The sequence below is a fragment of the Rhinolophus sinicus genome, chromosome 9, assembly GCF_057876585.1.
Source record: "Rhinolophus sinicus isolate RSI-liver-muscle chromosome 9, RSI-T2T, whole genome shotgun sequence".
Lineage (NCBI taxonomy): Eukaryota > Metazoa > Chordata > Mammalia > Chiroptera > Rhinolophidae > Rhinolophus > Rhinolophus sinicus.
In genome coordinates, this window is record NC_142509.1 from 36044574 (window position 1) to 36071173 (window position 26600).

The 26600-nt window shown below is 42.8% G+C and overlaps 2 protein-coding genes across 2 annotated transcripts; one reads left to right on the forward strand and one right to left on the reverse strand.

Moving 5' to 3' along the window:
- Positions 1 to 473: 473 nt before the first annotated feature.
- On the reverse strand, positions 474 to 4774 carry HCAR1 (hydroxycarboxylic acid receptor 1). Its single transcript, XM_019733892.3, has one exon. It carries the CDS (start codon positions 3495 to 3497, stop codon positions 2466 to 2468), a length of 1032 nt encoding a protein of 343 aa, XP_019589451.1. The 5' UTR covers positions 3498 to 4774; the 3' UTR covers positions 474 to 2465.
- A 10278-nt stretch (positions 4775 to 15052) lies between these two features.
- On the forward strand, positions 15053 to 26532 carry DENR (density regulated re-initiation and release factor). The gene is made up of 8 exons (XM_019734118.3): positions 15053 to 15087; positions 15880 to 15994; positions 19807 to 19826; positions 20517 to 20601; positions 22918 to 23001; positions 25031 to 25147; positions 25991 to 26130; positions 26238 to 26532. Exons 2-8 carry the CDS (start codon positions 15889 to 15891, stop codon positions 26280 to 26282), a joined length of 597 nt encoding a protein of 198 aa, XP_019589677.1. The 5' UTR covers positions 15053 to 15087; positions 15880 to 15888; the 3' UTR covers positions 26283 to 26532.
- Positions 26533 to 26600: the final 68 nt, after the last annotated feature.

Below are 26600 nucleotides of genomic sequence, written 5' to 3' on the forward strand. Positions count from 1 at the left end.
TTCTGAGACTAGACCAGAACTAAAATTTTTATACTGTCAGCACCAATAAAAGGTACCTCTTATTCCATAGAATTCCTATAGAATATATGGTTTCATATCCCTTCTAGCTTTTATGTGACTTCCTGAAAGAGAAAGAGAGAAAACATTTTCTTTTAAGTGATTACACTTTGCTATTGCAGGTAGTTTCAACAAAGCTATGTCGACGAAGCTACACTCTTCTTTACAATTTCTGAAGAACACTTCCTAGTAAGATTTATTTTTCGTCACATTCTATGAATTTAAAAAGGGAAGCAAAATTAGTCATGCGGTGTTTGGGGTTTTGGTTCATTTTTTTTCCGTTTTGTTTGTTCTTGCTGTTTTTTAGTGCGAACCACTGCCTACCATGAGCTTCAGGATTTTTTTAGACTTTTTTTCCCCGGGAAGATAAAGTCTTCCGAGTCATTTAACATAGAGTCACACATCGGACAAGGAACTTGCTTTAGGAACCCAAGTTTATTAAGATGGAGCAACAAAGGAGCAGCCCAGGGAAGAATTAGATCGATTACATTTTGCTATTCCAGGTAGTTTAAACAAAGCTGTGTCATTAAACAAAGCTGAATAGCATTAGAAGCAGTAGTGTGTGTTTTCACAGATTTCTCTCATGATGACATATGCTTCTTTGATGCTGATAATACTCCTGGCATTCACTCTTCAGGGGGCAGCTGGGAAGCAGAATTCAGGTAGTGACTGTGGAGCAGCTGTGAACCCAGAGGGAAGTTACTGCTGTGCCTCAGTGTCTTTGTGTGTAAAGCGTGGTAACATAAAAAGCCATAATGTGGAGTACTTACTGCCAGACACAGTGTTTAATGCTGTTCGTGCACTCATTCAAGTGTCTACTGAGTACCTACTATGTGCAGGCGCTGGGGATATGACCGTGAGCAAAGCCCTCCATCCTTCCGGATCTTGGAGTCCTTGAATCTGCCCAACGGCCTTTTGAAGTCAATACTATTATTACCTCTGTTTGACAGATGAGGAAATTAAAACTAAACGTGGTGAAATAAAATTGGCCTCCAGATCACACGTCTAGTAAGTGGCTGAGTTGGGATTCATGCTTAGAGTCATCCGACTTTCCACAGCCTGTGCCTTTCATCATAGGCTGTGCGGTGCCTATGAAAAAGGAACGAGGGGAGTTTTGAGGCCAAAGAACCAGAAGCTGGTGAGGTCCTTACGTGCAGAGAGTACCCTGGGGATTTGAGAAAGTGTAAATAGAGGTGCCAAGGACGCCTGTCCCCACTTTCGGCTTGAGGACTGAGCAAAGGTTGGCTTGGAATCCTCCCTCATCCCGGGCAGGGTGGCCTGTCATTTCATAGAATCGTTTGGTTTGGAGGGTTCCAGGTACATATGTGAGAGACTCGTGTATAAGGGATATTTACTTTTTCCACCCTTTGGTGTTTGTCCAGAATCCTGCAATAAGAGGAAAACACTGGTGTTTGCAGAAACTGGTCTAGAAACTATATGTGTTGAAAAAAGGTGAAGGTTAATTAACCTCTCTGTTTGCCTCCTCCCCAAAAAACTTTGCTGTCATACAAGAGTGGACCAACAAGCTTCCAGGTAAAAGGGACATAGCACAGTGCCTGGCACAAACTATGAATTCAGTAAATACGAGAATGAATGAATGAATGAATGAATGAATGAATGAATGAATGAATGATTTCAACTCATGAATAATTTCAACATAACAAGCAGGTGAAAGCAATTACTCTGGACTCCGCACTTCCCAAAGGCCAGGGGACTTTTTTCAAGCACACAGCTCCCACTGGAAAAATCAGGGCAGGTAAACATATCCCTCAGCATGTTCTCTGAAATGCCAAGACTTGCAGAAAAATGTGGAGCCCAAAAACGGTCAGAGCAGATTGTTTTGCTGTCATTCTTCTTGGGCTACTGAGAAGTCAAATGAACAGAGTCCCCTCTACCTCCCCACACACACCAGATGAAAATCATAGGAATCAAGACATTCCAATCTACAGAGCCTCACTCAGCCTGAAATAAAAGTACTGACTTAGTCCGGTTTCTGTTTTCCAAGACAAGTAATGATTTAAGGTCAGAGGATAGGAAATACTGATAAGTCATTAAATTCACTAACTCCCCCCGGGGGGGGGGACACGACCGGTTTAAACACTTGTACCTATTTACCCAGCCGGTTAAAATTACACAGGAGCCAAGCTCTTCCTAGTCCCGCCCCTCCCACCTGCCCCCCTCCCATCACACACCTGCCCCTTGCCCCCTATCCTTGTAATAAAGATCATATAAACTCACTTCTCGACTGGGACCTTCCAAAAAGGCATCGTAGCCTAAACTTTGTTTCCAACAGAGTGAGAATAGAGTTGAGAAAGGGCAGCATTTTCAAAGCCCCTCAACCCCTCAGCATGAATTATTTCTAAGTCGCCAGTCTGTTCTCGATTTCGTCTGTCTGTTTCATTGCCGGTTCAACACATGTGGAGACCCCACGGCACATCAGACTGGCTTTGCAAGCTGTTTGCCACACTGGTGCAACTCTTGCGACAGAGGTTTGAAATCGGCGTCTCCTCTGGCCTCTGTGTCTTGGAGCGTCCTGGTCGCTTGGGTCTCAAACTGCGGATTTTGAGCTTGGTGTAGAATTTGGGGAACGAGGGACTTGAAAAATAATACACCAGGGGGTCCAACATGCTGTTCATGTAGGTGAAGCTGAGGGTGATGTGGAGGGCGACGTGGACAGAGGGGTTGCAGGCGCTAGAGGGCACCGTCCAGAGGAAATACAGCCTGGCTGACACGCTGGGCAGGTAGCACGTGACAAACACGGCCATCACCACCATAATGAACCGCATAGCCTTCTTCATCCGAGTCTGCCTCGCCAGCTGCTGCCTCTGCTTCAGGCTCCAAATAATCTTGAAGGAGCAGAACAAGATGATGCCGAGGGGCAGGAAGAACTCCAACTGGAACATGATGTCATGCCAGCCATTGGCCGACTCCATGATGAAGCTCTCACAGGATATGGTCTTCTCTTGCACACACAGGTGGTTCTCCATCAAAAGATACAGGGTCCCCAGGATGACCATGGTCCAAAGGGAGCAGACGATGCCAGCCGCAGTCCGGTTGGAGATGGTGTTCAGCATGTGGTGGGGATGGACCACCTTGAAATATCTGTCCACGGCCACCACCGTGAGGAAGACGATGCTCCCCGCCCTGTTCATGGCCAGCATGAACAGCACTACCCGGCAGGGAATGTCCTCAAAGGTCCATCGTCTGTCTCTGCGGTAGTAGTCTGTCCGAAAGGGCAGGCAGATCATGAGAAGGAAGTCGGCCACGGCTAAGTTGAAAAGGTAAATAGTGCTGGGTTTCCAGGTCTTCATGTGGAAGCAGAAACCACATAAAGCGATGCCGTTGCCCAGGGCACCAAGCACAAATGCCAGGATCAGCAGCGGTGGCATCACCCGCGAAATGGGGTCCCCCTCAATGAGGCAACACGATCCGTTGTCCATGGTGGGCAGAGGACAAATGCTCTGTGTGCCGGGCAAGCCCTGGAGTCCCCACAAAGACACAGGTGCTTATCTGAAGGCTGCCACTCACCCAGATGCTATTTTTCTAACTTCTTCACCCTGGGATGTAGGTACCCACCGCACATGTGGGTGGATGCAGCCACAAAGGAGAACAGAAACTTGAGCCAGGAAATGAGCCTCAGGGAAGTCCTTTCTCCAGAGCGTGGGTCACAAGCTGCCTGTCTCCCCAACAGCCTGAGCATGTAGCACGGTAAGGCTTTGAAATGCATGTAATTTCGTGCAAGTGGTCATTTCTGGGAAGCGACCGGGAGGTCCAATGAGATTCATGCTGGAGAGGAGTTGTTGGGTCCAGCCCCAGAACGATTTTTATTTCCAGCCTCACTCTTTTCCCGCAGACTCTCTCTGTGCTGGAGAGCCGCAAAGCTGCCCAGAAGGCACGAAAAGAGTTTGTTTGTCCTCCCTCCCGGAGGAGAAATACAAACATTTCCTGCAGCCAATCTGGGCCTCTGTGTTGCTTTCCTCCCTAACCTTTGCCTGACTGCCCGTCCTCTCTCTCATCCCATGGGGCACTCCCAGGCAGTGCCAGAGACCGAGGCTCAGAGCCATTTCCTGTGCCCACACCCAAAACCAGCCTTCAAAAATCAGAAGGGTCTGTGGAGGAAAAAAGTGCTAAAAACCGCATTTGTTGGGTGTTAGAAAAGTTCTTTGAAGTGTTTCTGCCTCCCCTCCCCTCCATTCACACCTCCCACCCTTTGCCTCCTTCCTTGGATCCAAGTGACTCGTTGCGCAACCAGCAAGACTGTACATCCCAAGCCATTTCTCATATGTCCGTCTCCATAAAACAGCCTCTGTGGGAGCCAGTTCCTCCCTGTGCTGTTTGCAAAAGAGTATTTGGCTCTGAGTTTCCCACTGGCTGTTCAAAAGAGCCAAGCACCGTGATACATCGGTTTTTAATTTTAATTATGTGCTGAGCCCATTGGTGGGGACGCATGAGGGTTGGGGCCATTGGTCCAAGAGTCTATCTCTAAAATAATCATGGGTAAAATTAGACTGCACCAAAGATCAGAGTCTGCTAAATTTTCCTGTCCTTTGACTGTAGAAGTGACTTACGTGCCCTGTGGCTTTCCAGCTCCCAGCGTAGGAGAGGGGTGAGGACAGGGAGTGCTTTGGAAGCATGCATGCCTCCTTCTGTCGCTGATTAAAACTAAATTCTTCCCTCTGAATCCTAGACTCCCAATTAGCCTGACAACAGTCTCTACTCACTGCCCTTGCCCTAGCACCGACCACTGTCACCTCCTAGCTGTTGAAACGAGTCCATTCCCTGTAATTCCTCTCCCATACTACAATGTGATTTTTTTCTGAAGTACAGATATGATCATATCCCTTTTTTCCCCCCTCACTTAACAGCCATCAATCATTAGCTCCCTCCGATCTGCCAAGGTGATAGCTATATAGCCTGTGAGCCATATCTGGTTCGAAAACCGGTTCAATTTGGCCCACATGTTTAAAAAAACTAGGACTGTCCTAGAAAAAACCTGTATTTCCAGCCTCTCCTGGGAAACTGGAAGATCTGGCCACACTTGGCCAAAAATCCCACATAGTAACAATCGGCTAGAGCTGAGAGTCGCTGCCCCCTTGAGATGGCCAAGAAGTCTCTATTTTGCCACAGCCCCCACCGCTCCCTATTACCTGGTCAGCTTCACTCATTCAAATGCCTGATCTCTGGGATTTTGAGTTTGTCACCTCTGCCTTAGGATAAAGATCGCATTCCTTGGCTTAGTATACAAGGCCCTTCACAGATGGGTCCCAAACTACCTTTCCTGCCACTTTCCTCCTCACTTGTTAGTCTCGTAACTTCTAATAAATAAGTGTGTCAATCCAACGTCTACGTTTAGCTCCCCCACTAATCCAAAAGGTCCTTGGAGACAAAGTCTATTTTCTTGGCAGGAAGGGGATGGAATAAAGATCTGGATAACTACGTCCTGCTTTTCATGAGAGCTCATAGCAGCCACTTTCACTGGGGGAGAAGGGGACCTTCGTGATTCTCTGAGGAGGTGTTCACTGTTGTAGGCTATAGCACCCCAAGATGAGGTTGGCTGGAGAACCCTGAATACCTTAAGAAGGTTAGGCTGGATTTTTCAGCAAATGGAAAATATTCTTCATCTGTGTTAGCAGATACCTCCAGATTCTTGTAAACACAAGGGCTTCCCTTTCTTGCGTGACTGACACTGGCCTTTCTTTGCCTCATCCTTTCTGTCTTGTCAAATTGATACCAGGTTTTATTACTGATCTTATTTTTATTCCTAGCTATTAATTACAGTGCCTGATGCAAAGTAGAGGCTTTGTTGATTTAAAATGGTTTATTCACTCCTGAAACTAATATATTATTTTATACCAAGTCACTTAAAAAAAAGTAAATTAAAGTGTAAAAATAACATACATAAAAATAAAATTAAAATGTGCATTAAGTGAATCCCTCAAGGTGTTTTTGCTAGATGCTTTCAGGGTTCCCCAAATGAGGAAACTATTACCTGCCGTCTGGAGCTCAGTTTTTAGGGGAGGAAATAAGACAAATACGTAAATAACAATAAAGCAAAGCAAACAGAATAAGTAGTTTAACACAATATTTTCCAAAATGTGGTTGACACACCACAGAGGATAGGCAAGATTATTTTAGGTGACACAAAGTAATATACATACACATGTATTTTGACTTTATAGCTATGACTTTATTTTAATGTGTGTTTAAAAAACACACATTGGAGTTTTGTGAGAGAGAATTGTTAACATTTCTAGGGGGCAGAAACAGAAGGAACAGACATTCCAGACAAAATGCAGATCATGGAAGAAGTAAGACTGGAGGGGGTATATGAGGAATATTCGAGGACGTTGAAATTTGGAGTCTATTCACAGAGCTGTAAGTAATAAAACAGGCCACCACTGTTGAGTGGGGGCAGTTTTGCAGGAGACCTTGAATTCAGTGGCAGTAGGGAGCCATTTTTTAAGTAAATAGTATTGTAAAGGATTGTGTGAATAGTTGAAAGAGAGAATGGCAGTAACAGGAACAGGTTTTTGTTCCTGCCCCTCCCCTAATCCTGCAAGCCCTGAGGACACAGTACTGTCCCTCGTTGTCACTTGGGAATTCTGCAGGCTTGGAACCTGTGTTTTCTCTTTCTAGTGTGTTCCAACGGGAGCCTTGGTGGGGATATTATCCAGATAACTGAAGCGCCACTCCCTTAAGCATCAACACTTAAAAAAAAATGTTTCTCAAACCTCTTTCTCCGATTCCACGCCAGAACCAAAGGAACTTAGTGCCAGCCACCAAACAGCTGAAGCTGTAAGCTTGGTTCCCTCTTCTTCCTCACTCACCACCATCTCCACTCTGCTGGTCAGAGGCCCTAAGTCTCTCCACGCCCACTGCAACCACTTTGGCTGGTCTAAGGTTCTGGAGGAATGCAGCTGCCTCCTGATGGGCCCTCCTGCTGCCTGTCTTGCTTCTCCTCCAATCCGTTCTCCGAAACTCAAATCTGCTGTCATTGCTCATCTGGTCGAATGCTCCAGTGACTCTGGGTTTGTCCTTAGCGGGGGAATTCAAGATGGTTAATAAGGCTCCACAGAACTGGCCTCAACGGCTCCAACATGAGCCATGACTGTATTTAGTATCCAAAGACTGTCCTACAGGGACCACTGGGGGCATACTTCCTTCCCTCCTAGTCCTGAATAACTCCTCTTTTGTCAGCATCAGCCTAGATCAGTGTCTTCCAATAGAACCTTCTACAAGGATGGAAATGTTCTGTAGTAGACATGTAGCTTTTGAGCACTTGAAATGGGGCTAGTGGGAACTGAATTTTCAGTGTTAGTTCATTTCAATTAATTTAAAATTTAAAACCACTTGTGGTTACCAAACAAGAATCCCAGGACACTACATCCTCTAACCCCCAAGCCTTCTGGGAATTTCCCTATCCGGTCTGGGTTAAGCCCTCCTCTCTGCACCATCTCTGCCACTCACATACCATGAAGTATTATAAGGGTTTACTTGTGCGTCCTCTCCCAGCTCCCCATCTCTGCGAAGGCTAACACTGGGTCTGATTTAGCTTTGCATGCCCGGAACCTAGCCCAACACCTGCCATCAAGCTCAGTATGTCTTGAGTAAGTGAGTGAACTAGTGAACAAATGATTCCAGACCTTTGCAATTTACTTCTTCTTCTGGCTGTGAGGACACACCCCTGAACAGGAAGGGCTGGTTGAAAGAACTTATGGAAACACCAGCCAGGCTGACCTGGCATGCTCCTGGGCCCTGCCATGCCAACTCCTCCGATAGCTTATAAGATAACGTTTCATTTTATATGTGACAGGGGCAGGAAGTGGACATTTCTGCCGTGGCTGCCTGGCAGGTGTCAGGAGGAGAAACTGTCTGCGGTAGTATTTTGAAAAGACACGTTTGTGGGTGCCTCCTTTATCCCCACATACTGCCACACTCACAACACTTCTGTCGCCAAGTGTGTGGGATATTTTTCCCACACTAAGCAGTTCTCTGTGACACCAACTGCAATTGCAATTCCCTTCAGTTCTGGCACCAACCAGAGTGAGTGCAGACCCCACAGGTTGAGGGTTCAGTCCCACGAGACTGCTCCCCACTTCAGATGTGGGTCCCCAGGTTACCCACACTTTCTGCCTGACTTGGCTACCATTTGAGGTTCCCATGACCTCCCTCCTCAGATTCCATCGTATGTTAGAACGGCTCACAAAACTCAGGGAAACACTCACTTATGTTTACTAGTTTATTAAATAATCAAGACTATGATAAAGGATACAGATGAACAGCGAGAGGAAGAGGTACATAGGGTGAGGTCTGGAAGGGTCCCAAGTGCAGGAGCTTCTGTCCCATGGAGTTGGGGTGCATCACCCTTCTAGTTCATGCACGTGTTCACCAACCCAGAAACTCTCATATTTTGGGGATTTTTATGGAGGCTTCATCACCTAGGCATCACCCATCGTTAACTCCATTTCCAGCCCCTCTCTCCTCTCTGGAGAATGGGGGGTGGGTCTAAAAATGCCAAGCTTCTAATCGTGGCTTGGTCTTTCTGGTGACCAGTCCCCATCTAGGAGCCCACCGAAAGTCACCTCATTAGGACAAAAAAATGCTCCAGGAGCCGAGCTGCGCCCTCCACAAACTAAGACTGAAAGGACAACAACTTGACTTGGAAAAAAGTCCTGGAAGTACACACTGTTCCCCAATAAAGTCCTGTTCCCCTTCCCCAATAAAATCTTAAAAAAAATAAAAAATAAATAAAGATGTTCCAGGAAATTACAAGGGATTTAGGAGCTCTGTGTCAAGAACCAGGGACAGAGACCAATATGTATATTTCTTATTATTTCACAGGTAGAAACCCAGGGCCTGTGCTTCATTAGAATGCCTTTCCCAGCCAGGGGCGAGTATATGACTGTATTAGCTTCCTGTGGCCACTGTAACAAGTTACTGCAAGCGTGGTGGCTTGAAACAACAGAACTTTATTCTCTCACCGTTTTGGAAACTAGAGGTCTGAAAGGAAGGTGTCATCAGGCTGTGCTCCCTCCAGAGGCTCTAGGGAAGCGTTGTTCCTTGCCTCTTCCAGCTTCTGGTGGCTGCGGGCTTTCCTTGGCTTGTCCATGCATCACTGCGGTCCCTGACTCCGTGGTCCAAGGGCCTTCTCTGTGTGCCTTATAAGTACACTTGTCGTTGGATTTCGGGCCCAGATAATCCAGAATGGATCATCTCATTTCAGGATCATCGACTTAATTACATCTGCAAAGACTCTTCCCAAATAAGGTCATGTTTACAGTTTTGGTGGGTAAGGAAGTGGATATATCTTTTGTGGGCAGCAACCACTCGACCCACAATGGCAACCTTTTCAACGTCAGTGTTGAATCCTAGCGTTCCTTTCTCTATTTCAAAATGCTTTCTGTGGAAGGGAGGAGAAAAATGACTGACCGAATTTGAAGTCTAAATGATTTACCATCTTTTTCGCTTGTTTCTGCTCGGTAGGGCTGCAGCCCCGGAGAAAGCTGGGGGCCCTGAGGTTAAGTGGGGGGATGGGGATTGATTGCTTCACCATGTGACAGGGTGGTCATCCTGAACTGACACACGTTCTGACAAGGAAGTTCCTCGCCATTTCAAAATGAGTCTTAAGCATTGCAAACAATGGTTTTTTTCTACACATAAAGTGCAAGAAAAATAAAAAAGAAACTATAGATTCAAAGAGATTTACAAGATACGTGAACCAACGTTTTGTAATCGGACTCAACTCCAACTGTGAAAGAGTATGAGACATTTGGGAAGAAATCCGATTGGCTAAGGAAGGATATTAAGAAATTATTCCTAATTCTTGTAGAGTGATAACCATGTTTTGGCTGTGTTTAAAGGAAGAGGCCTGATCCTTTAGAAATAAATACTGAAACATGTGTCGATGAAATTATATGATATTTAAGATGTAATTCAAAGGAATCCAGTAGGAGAGGAGGGCAGAACTAACAGATGAAGAATGTATTTATTTGGAAGGCAGCTCATACAGCTTGGGAATAAATTGATCCCTATTCCCTGAATGGTTCTCATTCCTGGGCATCTCCATTCACTGCTGTGTTGATTTCAGTTTTATGTATGGCATCTGTTTGGTAATTTATTGCTGATATGAAAGTATTAGAGTTTGAAGTTTTATTTACTTGAACAAGTGAATAAAGACAGATGGGAGGTGGGCCCTCTGATGTTTCTCTTTGGACCAGGCCTTGTTCTAAGAACTCCAAAATGCCTTCTTGAGTAGGACAGAAAGGAATTAAATGATAGCCCATTGAATCTGTTGTTATCCACAGCAACCTACCTTATATACGTGTTGTAATTAGTTGTGAAATTTATAAATTATTATAATGCTTTACATCCTTACATTCATTTTGAAGTTTCATCAACATGTAGGTTTGTTTATGAGATTGTGCCTTGCGAGGGCATAAGATCCCTTCTGTATGTCATAACAGGTTGGGGGGGGGAGGTGGGAATATTGAGAAACATTGGGCTAGAACAGGTCTTAATAAACCCCTAAAAGGGCTGCCCTAACCCGAACTCCTTGTGTTCATCAGAACTAATCTGGAAGTGATACTCCATACTGGCTTAAGCAAAAATGGGAATTTGCTGACTTTTATAACTGAAAGGTCCAGGGTTATCACTGACCTCAGATGTGCTGGAATCGGGGATCAAACATGCTCCATCTCTCGGCTCTGCTGTCCTTCATATTGACTTTATTCTCAGGTCACATGGGGGCAAGACGGCTGCCAGGAACTCTATTGCGTATCCTCTGAGACTCAAGTCCAGTGACAAAAAGGGAGCCTCGTTTCCAGATGATCTCTCAGAAGTGTGCTGAGATTCACGCTGGTGGACCTAGCCTTAAATCAATTAATCATTGTTACCAGCAGGACGCCATGTGTACCTGTGGACGGAGGGTTGTGAAGGCCCAATCAGACCATATGGGTAGACTGTGGAGGAGAGACGAACACTTCCAAACCAAAATGGGCCTGTTACAAAGATGCTAGAAATGCAATCAATAAATATCCATTCCACCCCAAGCAACCATCTTGAAAATACTCAGAAAGAATCAGAGGAAAGAAAATGTCTGGCTAAGGGCCAATCCAGCCCCGAGAGTGGGAAACAAATATATAACCCCATGATTTCTTGAGAAAATAGATCATGTTATGACAAGGTGTCACATGTGGTAAAAAGTCACTTCTAATTCAAGGAGCCTGGGAAACTCGTTCATAGCAGACGTCTCGGAAGGCAAGGTGTAGAATGTCTCCATGCTTCCTCTGAATGACTGGTGTCGCAACATTACTTCCCTGTCGTCCTTCATTCGGGTCTCACCTTTGCCCCCTTCCTTCAGGCATGCTTTCTTTGCTTGACTCCACGTTTTCCTTTCGTGTTAAAGGAAATATCTGACTTTCTGGTAGTGTTGTTTAGGAATGCATTCTGTAGTATTATAGAAAAGCCAACTTCATTGGTTTAAACAGATGGGGGGTGTTTGTCTTTCACAACAGGAAGCCCAGGAAGCAGGCAGTCAAGAGCTGATATGGTTATTCAACAATAATATCAGGAACACAGGCTATTTATACATTTCTAGTCCATAATCCTTAGCATATGCATCTTTATTCTCAGGCTAGCCACTCCCGTTGCAAGGAGGATGTATCAACCTCCTGGCTATGCTCATGATCCAATCAGAAAGAAGAGGGAGTGGTCAAGGCTTTTTTTAAAAAATGCGAGGCCTTGCCTTTGTATGTGAGAAGTGTTAAATGATATATTTTTTTAAAGAATAAAAGCATGACTCTTATCCAATTATAAAATAAACATGTGTCAAAGATTTTATTTCACTTGTTAATTAATAAGGGAATCAATAAGATATTAAAAACAATTCAAAGGAGAACTTTAAAACGCACACACATACAAAGACACAGGCAATTATATATGCACACATAGGCAATCAGGAATGCTGAAATGAATTTACAACTAGAAAACTAGTCAACAGAATGATACTTAATTGCAGCTCCTCCAGATACAATTCATTTGCATTTCTATGGACAAGAGCCAATTGCATTACTATTGGTTTTCTACAACTTGCAAAATTGTAAAATAACCCAGAGACAATGAAAGATGGAGATAACACCAAAAAGAATGCCAGCTAGGACACCCAGTATATTTTGTCCATTTAAAAATCTTTCACAGTGTTTCCCGCCAGAAGAGATGCCCTCCTCAGCATCTATCTGTATCTCATTGACCAGAACTGTGTCACTTAACCACCTTTGGTGCAAAGGACGCTGGGAAATTCAGTATCTTTAACTAGACTCCTACTATCTCAAGTAAAATAGGATTCTGTTAGTTAAGGAAGTCTGCCTCTCCTACACACCCACTTGATGTATCAAGGACAGTAGTTTATTTAATCATTTTTAGCACATGTAAGTATGAAGTTGGCTGTAGTGGACGTCTGCTTTGTCACGTTAGTACCACTCCCTCTTCTGGTCATAGTACCTCAAATTTCCTTTGGGATGTGCCCTACCCGCTCTCCAAACCCAGCTCCAAAGGGGACACAAGTCTCAGGGCTTGTCTAGTTATGGTGATTGATTTAGGAATGGACATGACTGGAGCCAGGCCGATCAAACTCAACATTTGGACACACATTGGAACAAAACTGACACTAGAAAACAGTAATACCTAAGCCTGAAAGATACTGGATCCATTTCCTGACAATGCTTGATACTCAAGTGGATCTGTAACCTTTGCAATAATTCCACTGCCTCTCAAAGAGTCTGTGGATTCCTGGTAGAAACCATTGCGATATTTCTTTATTTAACAAGTTGTTCCTCTTTTTAGTACCTGAGAACTGGCAGACTAGGCTGCAAGGAAGTCCAAATCTGGGTTTGAATGGCAGCAGTGTCAGGCAGAGTCCACCCAGAAAACAGAACCCCATCCAAGTATGTAAAGTCGAGGAGAATTTCATTCAGGGGATTGGTTACTCAGGGAATGGAACTATTGAAAAGCTACACAGAGGTGGCTGAGGCAACTCGGAGATTAGCCATTAAGAAGCCGTCACCACCTCGAGGCTACAGACTAGACCCAGGAAGGGGGCTGTGTTACAGGAGCCCAGGATCTGGGATCCTCAACCAATGCAGAGAGAGAACCAGCTACTGCCAGAGACGGGACTCTCGGGGGTGGAGGGAGAAGGGGGGATGAGGAGGAGGCTGCTCCCATTGGCCGAACCTAGCTGGAAGCTGGGGAGCAAGGAAGCCTGGGAATACAACCCTTAGGGGTCAGCGCCCCCTTCCCTACAAAGCAAAGCAGGGAAAGGGCGAGGAATGGAACTTGAAGACATTGTCTGTCATGCAGGACTGGCCACTTCTGACAGGCCACCTCTCCATACTCATCACAGCTAAGGTGCCAATGACTGTGAGATGCACCCTTATTTTTTGCACCATCAAGAAAGGAAAACGCTGCCAATTAAACTTTGACACAATGCTAAGGCTCCATCCATTGCAATGCATCTTGTTATGAGAGATGTTAGAAAGTGCATCTTAAGGTCAATAAAAAGATGCTATTAGCTGTGTGATCTTACGCACATGCGGACTTAATTCATTTCCACCTTTGAGCTTCGATTTTACCATCTGGGAACTAGAGACAAAAACACCTGCTTGATGGGGTTTTTATGAGGATTAAATCAGCCAGCATGTCCAAGACTGTTCAGTGAGGGCACAGACTTTGTCTCTTGTCCTCTGTATCCCCAGTGCCTGGAGCGTAGCGGGAACCGAAGAAAGTTTAGTGGAATGAATGCCCCGGGACCCTGTATACCCAAAACAGGTCCTTGGCACATAGTGGGAGGTGGGTGTCAATAACTGGAAGCTATTATTGGAAGTGGAAGCTGTTATTATTGGAATCAAACACGCTTGGGAACAAGGTCTTCTTTCACTAATGTCACGTAGAATTGACTCTTTTGTGAGAAGGGGGAAACCCCTCTTTTATTTAAGAAAAGATACCAGAGTGGAGGCCACAGTGGCTGGTGGAAAAGATGCCAGATGGCTTGTCAACGCCCAAGTCAGTGCTGAGCCAACAATTGAAGGGCGGCGGTGGCGGCGGCGAACGAGGTCGGCAGGGAAGGAGGGGAATGAGGTGGAGGATAAAGCAAAACAGAAAGAACAGCCTCCACCATCTACAAAACACTTGTCTGTCCTGAGCTTTCCCTTAATCCTTCGAGCTCTGCGAGTGTTGCCGTGTTATTTCCATTTCAACACTGGGACTCGGGCTGAGTATGGAGACGGAGGGTTTTCCCCAAAATGAAACAACCAGATGGAAGCAAAGCTAAGACACCGTCTACCAGGCTTCCGCCTCCTGGGGGGAAAGCCTGAGATGAGAGATTAATTCCGATTTACATCACATACAAGGACAGGTAAGCACGAGGAAGGCGATGCAAACAGTCGCGAGGGCAGTGAGATGGGAGCAACGAGAAATGTTTAAACAGCGTTGAGATGATCTTTTCAAGGATAATTCTGCCAATGCAGGGAACGCGGTTAAAATGAAATCAAACGCCTTTTTCCAGCTGCCATCTCCCCGCGAAGGGACTGGCTTATCTAACAAGACGGAGGTTAAGGCAGGACTCCCGGAGGCCCCGGCGCGAAGCTCCCTAGCTCCTTAACAGGAAGTCATTGTGGATTTCGACGCACAGCGCCGCGTTTCCAATCAGCCTCTCCTTCCGCGCGCCGACCAACCACCTATCCTCTCCTACGGGGAACGAGCACCGCCTACTGGCCGTCAGTCAGCCTCTCGGCTGCTTGGCCCCGCCCCCGCACGAAACGCGCATGCTCCCCAGTTCCTCTCCGTCCTTCGGGCTTCTCGCGACAGCCACCCAGCGGGGGCCTGAATCTCGCGAGAAAGACTCATTGTCTCGCGGGATCGCGGCTGGCAGACGGGTTCTCGGGTGGCCGGAGCCGGAGAAGAGGAGTTGCATGTGTCGCTTCAGCTGGCAGTAGTGGCGGGAGCGGAGGCGGCGGCGGCGGCGGTGCGACCGCCTGGGTAACGACCCCTCGTGCTTCTCCCACTTCCGTGAAACTTGTAGAGAGCGTGGGGAAGCTGAAGTGCTACCCAGCGGAAGGGGGCCGGGCCGGGCGTCTCCACATCCCCGCCCACATGGGCCCCTCTGGTGTCCCCGGGATTGCCCCTTCGCCGCAGGTCTCTCCCCCTCCCACCTGGCCGTTCCTGCTGCCTCAGTGCTCTTACATTCTACTCCTTTCCGGTTCTTCTGCCCCATTTTCTCTCCTTCAGTCTGGTCTCCCCGCCCCCTCCCAGTCCCATCCCATTCCTGACTCCTCAGTGTCCCTCCCTTGGCTTTTAGCTGCCCCCACACCCTGCCCTCTGGGCTCCTCCGGTGACCCACCCTGTCTTCGGAGGCCTTTCCAGCCTCTTCCAGCTGCTCTGTGGGCTTTTTCTCTGTTGCTGCAGTTCGCATCCATTTCACCTCACCCCAAGACTTTTTGCCCGGTCTCTACCGAATTCACCCTCCCATCCTTTTTTCCCATTGCTTCCTCTTTCACTAGTGTCGCACCCCCACATTCTCCGTGGCCCAGTTGCTACGAGTCTCCCTGTCAATTGCTTCCTGGAGACCTGTGGACCTGATAAATGGTGTGCCCAGAATTGCTCATATTTTGTGAATCCTAATGGCAACTTGTATCTTTCACTTAACAGCAGAAATGAACCAGATTTAAGGTGGGGTGTTTCAGGTGGAAGGAGGCAAGACTACACCTGAACACTGCTTCTCTGGAATCCTGGGCCAAAATTGTGACGATGTGTTCTTTTCCTTGCCTACAGGTTTGTGAGATGGCTGCTGACATTTCTGAATCTGGTGGGCATGATTGCAAAGGAGACCAGAGGAGCAATACCAAATTAGATGCAGATTACCCACTTCGAGTTCTTTACTGTGGAGGCAAGTGTTGGAAGGCAGAAAATGGCTTTTTGCTTATTGTATTTTTGTGCATTGTAAGAATAATTTCACGTTTGGTCCTAGTAATCCTTTTTTCATCTGTCTTTGTCACTTGATGAGTCCATAAAAAGGGAGGGGGGAGAATGATGAAGAGGAGGCATGGATTAACATTTTCCCAACCTGTGTGACGTGTGGTCTTGTTACTTGGCCTGGAGAAGCTTACAGTCCAGTTGGGATAGAGACATACAAATAGATTATTTCAGCCTTGTGTTACTTGTTAGTCTGGCTGTTAAAGAAGGGCCTCTTGGAAGATATTCGGTCTTAAGGAATGACAGGGAAGTAGGGAACAACATCCCAGATGTAGTGAACAACAGTGCAAGGAAAAGCTTGGTGCACATCTGGAGGTGTGAGCAGCCTTGTGTTAGTATAGTGTATAGTGCATAGTGCAGGGAGGGTGTCAGTAAGGAGTCGAAGATGATCAGGTTTGATGATGGGTGTGGTTGGACAGTCACAGGAAAGTGTTCTTGGTTTGATTAATAATATGTGTATTAGATTGAATCAGGATTTTTTTCCCCTTTGAGTGTTTTTTCCCCCCTTCATTTTCGATACAGAAATATTTGTGAATTGTAAATGGTCTAATTTTGTTACCGTCTTCGAAAGTTTCAGAAAAATTTGAAGGTACAACACAGTAAAAGGTCCAGTAAATATGAATTTTTTTCAGCACATAGTTTTGACCACTTATGTGCCTAGCAATGTTTTCTGAGGTGCTGGGGTCTGAGTAGTGAATAAGTCAGAAAAAGTTCTTGTTCTTGTGGACCTTACCTTCTGTGAGTGTAATAGAGACCTCATTTGGAGTTCAAGTACTCAAGGAGAGGTGATGTCACTGAAATTAAAAAAAAAAAAATTGTATAAACTCATCATCTATTGAATATCTTTGATAGTATAATAAAATTAGTATCTCAGTAAGAGAATAGGCAAGGGAACTTTTTGTAGGGTTATTATGATATTGGTCTAGTTGGTTATGTTGTTTGCCTTTGGAGCCGTGGACCACCAGGGTTTGTGTCTGATTTCCTGTATCTGATTACCAGATACATGACCTTGGGCAAAGTTTCCTAATTTCACTAAGGGCTAGAGGCTTGTTTCTTAAGGTCTGTAAAATGAAGATGATGATTGCATCTGACTTAAAGATGATTTGTATAAAGCTTCCGGTACAGCAACTAACACAAGAACATAGTACAACAAGTGCGAACTAATTACTGTTGTTATAAAGTATACTGGTTTCCTATGGTTTATTCATCCTTGTTTATCAGCTATAGTTAAGAGCTATTGTTCTTTGTACTCCATTTCATTGAATCTAAGACTCCTTATTTTATAAGATGCACCATTATTTTAGGTTCCTCTGAGAAAGAAAAATATTGTCAGATTGATAATGCTATAATTATAAGATCATCCCTTTAAAAATGAAGAATTAGAATTGGTGAAATACAGTATATGAAACCATCTGGTTAATTGATTATGTCACTGCTAAGGTGTCTTTTGAACAACTGCACTAAATAATGCAGTCCACCCCAATGATAATGTGTGTGGACCAGAGGTCCCTAACCTTTTTGAGAAAGGTTTATTTTCATTTCCCTCCCTAGTTTGTATTGATAGGCATGGGGACAGGGTTACTTTTTTCTCAGGGGGTATAAGGACTAGTTGTAGGAAAGCGCTTCGGGAATATTAAATGCTAAATTAAACGGTACTAACTGTAATGATGAATTTGGAGTTCAGGAAAAGGCGGGATCTTTATTCGGAGGGAAGTAGGGAACTTTCCAAGGAAGTGAGAAACTTTAAGTAATAGGTGGAATTTGCAAGGAAAGGCGAAGGAATTCATAAGAACAAGCCTTGATATGGTATCTTTATGTGCTGGCAAGATTTAATATGGTATCTTTTGGGGAGAGGGAAAAGAAAGGGCTGACTGGAGCAGAATGCTCCAATGGAGTACAGTGAGAAACACTGGTAGCGAGGACGGGGTCATTTCTGGTCATTTCGTCTTCAGTTTTGAGACTTCAAACTCAGAAGTTAGTCTGAGTTTGAATCCTGGATCAGCCATTTACTCACTGTGTGACCTTGGTCAGGTCCCTCATTTATAAAATGGGTAGCAATAGAGACTACTTCAGAGGGTCATTGAGAAGAATAAATGCAATATAATCCTCCCAAATGCTCCACCTCCTAATACCGTCACATTGGGCATTAGGAATTCAGCAGAGGAATTTTGAGGGACACCCATTCAGACAATAGCAGGTTTCATGGATGATGATATTTTGTTCTCCATACGTTGTCGCATCAGCAGGTACATAATGTCAGGTGGTTCCACTGTTAGTGATGTGAAGTTCGAAGGTGACTGCTAGATCTTTGCATTGCAAAGCTATGGTTTACAAATAGTAAGTACTCTGTGGAGAGAACTTGATTTTAAAAGCGAGTCACGGTGAACTCGAAAGAATTGTCCACATTTTTTTATTGTATTAGAATTTTGCTGAACTGAATTTCATTTGAAATGGTGTACAAAGTTTTATAGCTTTAGTTTTTACTGTAATGATATTTAACCTATAATTATATACTGAAAGTATGCCTGAATATCTGTACCTACTAGTATGTGAACTTGAACTGTGAGCATTACAGAGCTCTGGTTAACCAGGAAGAGCTTTAGTAGAAGGAACTCTAAATTTGAAATAAAGAGATGCTAGATTCCAGTATTCTTCTGCCACATACCACCTTTGTCACTGGATGAACTATTTAACCTTTTTTAGGGTGACAGGGTGAGATTGTAGGTCACTGTCATATGGCTGGCACATAGCTGTATTGCCTGTATATGCTGTGTAATCTAATTTAGTAATTAAGGGTTTAAGCTTCAGAAACAGACGAGGAGTTCGAATCTAGTTCTACTAACCAGATGTAAGTGGGTTACCTATTCTAAGTGTCATTTTTTTCATCGTCAGAGATGGTAATTCGTAGCTTTTTAAGGTTGTGACGATTAAACATAATAATGGATAAAAAGCACAGCAAAGTACCGAGCACATAACATGTGCCTGGTATATGGTAATTACTGTTACTAGTAATGGGGTACCACTCTCCTTCTCCCCCTCCCAAATCTCAAGAGTGTTGGGCACTGAACTACTCCATTCTTCACCTTAAAAGTAAAAACAAAATAAGCAATTGACCCAATAATAGAATTGTAGTTAAAATTGGGAAACCCTCTGAGTTCTTCTAGTCCCTTCGCCCATGCAGGCTATACAATGACAAGATGGAACCAGCGTTCCTTCTAGCTTTACAGTTTCATGGTTGTATGTAGGATAATATGAAAAAGAAAAGGAAAAGTATATTGCAAAGAAATGTGCTACTGAAGTTTATAAATGTATTAGTATGAATAAAAAGTGGCTGTTCTGGTAAAGCTATCAAAAGAAATAATCAGCTCCATTCAAGCTTTGCTGTTTGGGGAATTGTTCCCATCTTAGCTTAGTATCAGACCCACTGAAGTGGTTATGGTAAAACCTTAAGATGTACAAGATAGTATAATTGGATGTTCCATCAACCCAAGGAGATAGTCTTCTTTAGATCAAAAAAATAAAGTCAGGGTAGTATTTCTATTAACCATGTGCCTTTTACCTCAAAAAAAAAAGGCATGATGGGTAGCATTTGAAAAGTAGTACAGAAAAGATATAGAGAAATCGTAGAAATGAAGCATTTTGTCAAATTTAAAATAAAAGTTAAGATGAGTGCTGTGTATATGTATATTTACATTTTAAAATCTTTTTTTCTCTCTATTTCCCCAGTCTGTTCATTACCAACAGAGGTAAGTTCTTTTAAAATTCTTCTTTAACTTCTGCATTTGAGGTCATTGATTTCAGAGCTAGCTTGAGAATATTTTTTCTTGTTTTTCATTTTCTGTCATTTGATAGTAGATTTTCAACCTTTTCATATAGAACTTTGGTTTAGAATAATTTTTATGGTATTTCAAATTATTTCCTTTAGACTCTGAGTCACATGTGTATATCGCTTGCACTTGGCTGTACAGTTTGGATTTTTGTGTGGAACTCATGAGCAGTCAGCTAATAAAATGAGTAACCTTAAAGCCAAAATTTAACGTCCAAGCACAGAAGAGAAAGCATAAGTTATGTGTAAGACTTCTGTTAATAAGCTTTGAAGTCAGGCTTTGTGGGCACGTCATGAAAATAATGAAACACCTGTGTGCCCGGAGCAAGAAGTAGATATGCTTGTTTTTGTCAGTTTGCTCCTTTATCTAATGGCCCTTCTGTTTGATGGAGAGGAAGTAAGTTACTTTAGCGAGGAAGTGTCTAATTCTTTTTAATTTCTAATTTCTTATGGGGTGTTTCCTGGTTGAATATAGAGTTCCTGGGGATAAGATGTCAGTGGGAGTAGTTTTATCATTATGTAGCAAGTATATGGAATGATTTTAAATTAAATGTATTGGTTGATTGAAAATGTTTTTTGTGACGCAGTTTGTTCTTTTTCTCCCCTCTAGTACTGTGAATATATGCCTGATGTTGCTAAATGTAGACAGTGGTTAGAGAAGAATTTTCCAAATGAGTTTGCAAAACTTACTGTAGGTATGAACATTTTTTTTCTTTCATCAAAGCTTGTATATCTGAAATAAATGCACATAAGGCATTATTTTAAAGAAAGATCTCCTTTAGTAGGATAATTACAGAATTGTTTGTCTATATCTATGAACTTTAAAACTATTTTAAGTTCTTGGGTTAAAATTTCTTATATAAAATCACGCACTGCTTCATGTGTTTTCCCTTTCTGAGGCAGGATAGGTCAAAGTACCAACGTGCTTATATAAAGAAGAGTAAATAATTTAGGGGCAAATATATTTTCACTCATTCATTCAACAAATTATTTCTTGTGAGCATACTCGACTACACAGTTTCAGATGCTGAGGATAAAGCAGTAAGCAAAAGATCTGTTTGGAAATTATATTCTAGAAGGAAACACAAACAAAATAAGTAAAATAAGGGAAACAAAATAATTAAGGGAAACAAAGTGATTAATAGGGAATGAGGGCATAAGACTTACTGGGCAGGGAATTTGAAATATTAGGTAGTGGCCAGGAAAGATTTTGCCGAAAAGATGGCATTTGAACAAAGACCTGAAGGAAGTGAGCCCTTTGGAAATCTGGGAGAACGTTATTCCAGGAGGATAACACTGCCAGTGCATACGCCCTAAGGCAGGAGCTTACCAGCATATTCAGGAAACAGCGAGGAAGCCTTTCTGTTCTAAGCTTAACAGAGGAAGAGGAGAAGGGTAGGAGATGAAGTCAGAGAAGCAGTGGAGGACCATGTCTATAAGGCCACGTCTTGGCTTTTACTCTGAGTGAGGGGAGCTATTGGATGGGTTTGAGCAGAGGAGAGATGAGGTCTGACTTTGTTTCAATAGCATGTCTTTGGCTGCTGTGTTAAGAATAGACTGAAGAAGGGCATAGACAGCAAAGCAGGCTGACCAGCTAGGAGGCTCCTGCAGTAACCTGCCCAGGTGATGACAGTGATGGACCAGAATGGTAATGGAGGTGGTGAAAAGTGGTCAGAGTCTAGCTAGAATATTGCAGGTAGAGTTGACAGGGTATTCTGCTGTATTGCATGTGGGATATGAGAAAAGGGCCATCTAGGGTCTCGGGCCAAGCAGCTAGAATGGAGTTGTTGCCAGAGGTAAGGAACCTTGACTGCAGAGGAACAGATTTCCTCGATTTGCTAAAGTTGATGGCTTCTCTTACAAGATTGGTAAAAATGAAGGCATTCGCAGGAGCAGGGAAGTCCTGGGCTGGCAGGCCTATCACATATACCCAATTTATCCCACTGTTTGCTGCTTTGATTTGCAGATTGTTTCCATGAGGCACAAACTTTGAAATTTGATAAGGTCTTTGGGAGAGCAACTGCAGTCACTGTCAGTGGTTGAATGAGAACTGGTGTTACAGTCCTGTCTACATGGTTGGCCCTGAGAATGATGGGACTTGAGGAGGAGGAGGGTGTGGGAAGCTCTTTTTATTCGGGACCAGAATTCCTAGTAACAAGATTACCGTATTTTGCTGTGTATAATGTGTACTTTTTTGCCCAAATTTGTGAGGGAAAATGATGAGCATTATAGCTGGGTAGTACCAATTCCATAGCTACATAAATGTTTGTTTAATTCTTTTATTTATGTTTATGAGTTAAAAGTATAACTCTAGAAATCAATAATGATATCTGTATGTAAAATCATACCCTGGAATAACAATAATCAGTTTCGTTGAATTTACGATGAACTTGTAGTGACGAAGAGTTCTTGGCCTTCTATGAGGTGTAAATATTGTAAATTTGTTACTGGTACGTAAAATTTCCTGTACTTTGTATCTGTTCTTGTGTTTTGTAATTATCTGTTACATAAAACTTCTTATACCATAATATGTTAAAAAATAAATGCTAAAATTCCTATATAATACAAAAAACTAGTACCTATAAATGTAAATAAATAAAAATTTGAATTAAAAAGAGATTTTTTTCTCTGAAAGTTGGGCCAACAATGTAAGTGCACATTATACACGGCAAAATATGGTAGTATATTTAGATGCTCAACAATCCTGCAGAGTCCTGAGTGTTTTATGTTCCTTTCATGTGGCTGAAAGAAATCATAATCCTCACATATCCAAGACTTTGTTTTGTGTTCTGTCACCATACATTTACCATAATGACTTCAGAACTTGATAAGAACATGACATTTTATAAAACAAATGATTATGTTACTGGCAATGTAATCATTTGTTTTATAAAATGTCATGCTCACTAGTTGGTAAAATGCCTAATTTGTGTATGAGGTTGCTCCAAGGTGATATTTTAACTTTAGTGTGAAGTGATGTTAATGCTTTTGGATTTCATTTTTACATCTAGAAAATTCACCCAAACAAGAAGCTGGAATTAGTGAGGGTCAAGGAACAGCAGGGGAAGAGGAAGAGAAGAAAAAACAAAAGAGAGGTGAGACCTAAATTCATGCTTTGATTTCGCAGACCTACCTTCCTTCTGCCAGAGGAAGTGAGTCATGAAAGCATTCCCAAATAGAATGACATCTACCTGTTACTGTAATTCCACATCTATATCACCCAGGGGGATAAGAATCACATTCTCAGCGTGGTTGGATGTGGTATGATTTGGGCTTTATCAGTAAATTGGACCTAAAGAAACATGCTTTATTTGCCATATATATACATAAAAGAGAACCAACCAAGTTGTTCATGATTTGAAAGTTTTGTTACCTTATTAAAATACCTATGTAGTCTGTTTAGAGTGAGGACATTTATATAAGATTGTATTTTCATTACCTCTGACAGTTGAGTTTGTTTTTTTCTACACAGCTGTTGTGTATGCCTGTCTTATCTCTCCTCCTAAAAGTAATTCCTGTCCCCTTGTTTTTCCTTCCTTAGTCTCCCCTGTGACTAAAATTAGCTTATAAATATTTTCAGGACTTTGCATCTAAAAAAAAATAATTCCCCAGGAGCCCATGCCACCTTTCTTTGCCTTATCCCCCGGCTTCCCTTCTTAGCCAGGCTTCTTTAATAAGAGGAGACTCACCGTCCTCCGCGCTGTTATGTCATTGGCTGTTGGCGTCACTGACCTGACTTTCACGCCACTGACCCTCCTCTAGAAAGGGCACTAATGGCTCTGTAATTGTTACATAATAGAGCATTTGAGCAAGTTCCCTGCTTAAAGTGCTGTGCTTCTTGGTTTCTGTGACATTCTTCCTTTTTCATTCTATCGCTCCTCCTCAGTCTTCTGTGCAGAATTCTCTTCTCCCTCTGTCCCTTAACAGTTGGAGTTCCCCAGGATTCTGCCCTTGGCGCTCTGACGTCCTCACTCTGCACATTCTCTGGGTGGTTCTTCCACGTCCCCAACTTCTGCCACCACTCGACACTTACAATTCCCAAATCTGTGTTTCTAGTCCTGGTCCATGTCTCTGGACCGGAAATGTGCGTAGTCCCACAGGCGCCTCAAATGCAGCACTTCCGAAATAAACTATGTCCCAGATCTACGTGTTTGATTTTCCCTGTTGGGTTAATGACAGCTCAGTTTATCCAGTCATCTGAGCCAGAAACCTGAGGCCCGTCTTAGGTTCTCTCTCTTTGCCCCTTTTCGTCAGTTCTGAATTCTGGTATTTCTCCTCCTCACTCTCGTTATCCTCTGCCTAGTGACCATGACTGTTGCCGCTGCTTTGGTTTATATTTTGATTAATTTCTGCCTGAACTAATGTAGGAGTCTCAGTGGCCTCTGTAACCTTACTCTTCACAGACCCACCTTCCACACTGTAGAGTCATCTTGATAAAACATAAAGCTGGTTATTTCACTCCTGCATAGTCATTCAATGGCTTATCTTTTTCTTCAATAGAAAATCAAATAACAAAGCTTGATGTACTAGTCCTTTAATGATTGATATATAATCTTTTGCTTTTCTGGCTTTATCTGCTACATAAATATCAGCTTCCTTCATCAAGGCAAGTGTAGTTCTCACACATAATGCTTTTTCTTGTCTCTGAACTTGTTCCTTTTTCTTGGAATGTGCTTTCTTAAACCTTTCTAGCCCTTTCTCCCTTCGCCTTATTCTGCAAGAACTTAGATGCCCCTCTCTCTAGGATCCCTCCTCTCCCTGAGAAGCGGAGGACGTCATTCCTCTGCAAAGCTATGATGGTACCATGTTCATGGATCCGAGGCTAGTGTATGTCAGGTTGCTGTAGTTACCTTTCTTCGTCCCCCTTCACTAGACAGAGTCTCTGGAGGGCAGGGATATATTCTTTTCTGTTTATCTTTGTGTTCTCAGCTCTTAGCACATGCTTGACACTTAAAAATATTTATTGAATGAAGACTCATGCATGTGTTTATTAATTTTGGATTAGAAAAACTTCCAGAAATTAATATTTGGTACTTTTGAAAATTACCAAATTTAAAGACAGTATTCTCTTAATTATTTATGTTAAAGGCAAAACAGTTAATGCTGAGCTCTTTCTTCATAAAGGTGGAAGGGGTCAAATCAAACAAAAAAAGAAGACTGTACCACAAAAGGTTACGATAGCCAAAATTCCCAGAGCAAAGAAGAAATACGTAACAAGAGTGTGTGGCCTTGCGACTTTCGGTGAGTTTAAGCTTAAGTATGTTTAAAAGGTGTGAACTATTTTCTCTCTCATTCTCTCCCTCTCACTCTCTTTTAATCTGGTATCATGAAAATTTCACAGGTTTATTTTTTGCTAAGAAGATACTGAAATTTTGTATTTATTACTATAGCTTCAGAATCAAATTTTGAAGAAATTTAAAACTCTTTTACAGAAGGGACTGGTTTAACTTTTTCCTTTCCAGAATTCCTGCTTGGGCACATTGTGTGTAGAATGAGGAGGGTTTCCTTTGAAACCTACCAGTGCTGCTCCTCTTCCTGCAGGCTTGGTGGCAGAGAATGGCCCACCCCCTCTGGGAATGACAGTAGAGTGAGGGACGGTGGGTAGTGGCAGAGTGTCCTGCTTCAGAGCCCCTTCCATTCCTGGAGGCCTTGAATAAACAGTGAAACTGTAAACCAAGGTCCCTTCATGTGACAACACAGACTGAAAAACAATCACTGGACCACAGTATAAATATTGGGTTTGTTTCTCTGCTGTAAATTATTCTTTTGTAAAAAGGGATAAACACAAGAACTTCATTATACTTGAATGTGTGTTTGTAATGTTGGAATTAATGTGTTCCTGGAGTTTTTTTGGTCTTAATGTAGGAGTTAACGAATAATATGGATGATGCTATTTTTACGTACTGAGGCTTTATTTGACCTTGAAAATATAAGTTGAATTGTGAAGACCACTGCTTGTGGTAGTTTGTAATTGCTCTGAAAGGAATTATGAATTTAAAATGCAGATTAAATTTCAAAATGAAAAAATATCTTTGATGTACAATTCCAATTATAGTCTTGCTGTTTCTTTTTAAAAAATAACAGAAATTGATCTTAAAGAAGCACAAAGATTTTTTGCTCAAAAATTCTCCTGTGGTGCCTCAGTAACAGGGGAGGATGAAATCATCATTCAGGGAGACTTTACAGATGACATAATTGATGTCATTCAGGAAAAATGGCCAGAGGTGAGTATATGGAACATACGCATCTGTAGAAATAAGTTTTTAAAGCAAGTTGCTTCTGTATTATTTGGTACCACAACTCATGAAATGTGATTATTTGTGTTTTATAGGTAGATGATGATAGCATCGAAGACCTCGGTGAAGTAAAGAAGTGATTTTGAAAATTTGTCTGTATTTAATGGTCTGAACTGAGAGCTGATATGGCCAACGGGAGAGAGGCCTTTTGAAAAAAAAAATATATTTATCCTACAGTAAAACTGTAGACTACTCTCGCCCTTGGCATTTTCACTGTTCTGTACAAGGCTGCTTGTTTTTTTTATTGCCAAAGTCTAATGAACAGGGGAAACTGTCATGCTTATGCATGAAATAGAATTTAGTCAAATAAACATTTTTGGTCACTTGGTACTGACTTTTCTCTTTTTGTCTTTTTAACTTTTTATTTTTGGAAAAACACTGTAGACTTTTTGTGAAAA

Coding starts and splice junctions, on each gene's coding strand:
- DENR (XM_019734118.3), top strand. CDS start 15,889: ATGGCTGCTGACATTTCTGAATCTGGTGGGCATGATTGCAAAGGAGAC. Junction 20,602..22,917: donor GTTTGCAAAACTTACTGTAG/GTATGAACATTT, acceptor TTTTACATCTAG/AAAATTCACCCAAACAAGAA. Junction 25,148..25,990: donor GTGTGGCCTTGCGACTTTCG/GTGAGTTTAAGC, acceptor AAAAAATAACAG/AAATTGATCTTAAAGAAGCA.
- HCAR1 (XM_019733892.3), bottom strand. CDS start 3,497: ATGGACAACGGATCGTGTTGCCTCATTGAGGGGGACCCCATTTCGCGG.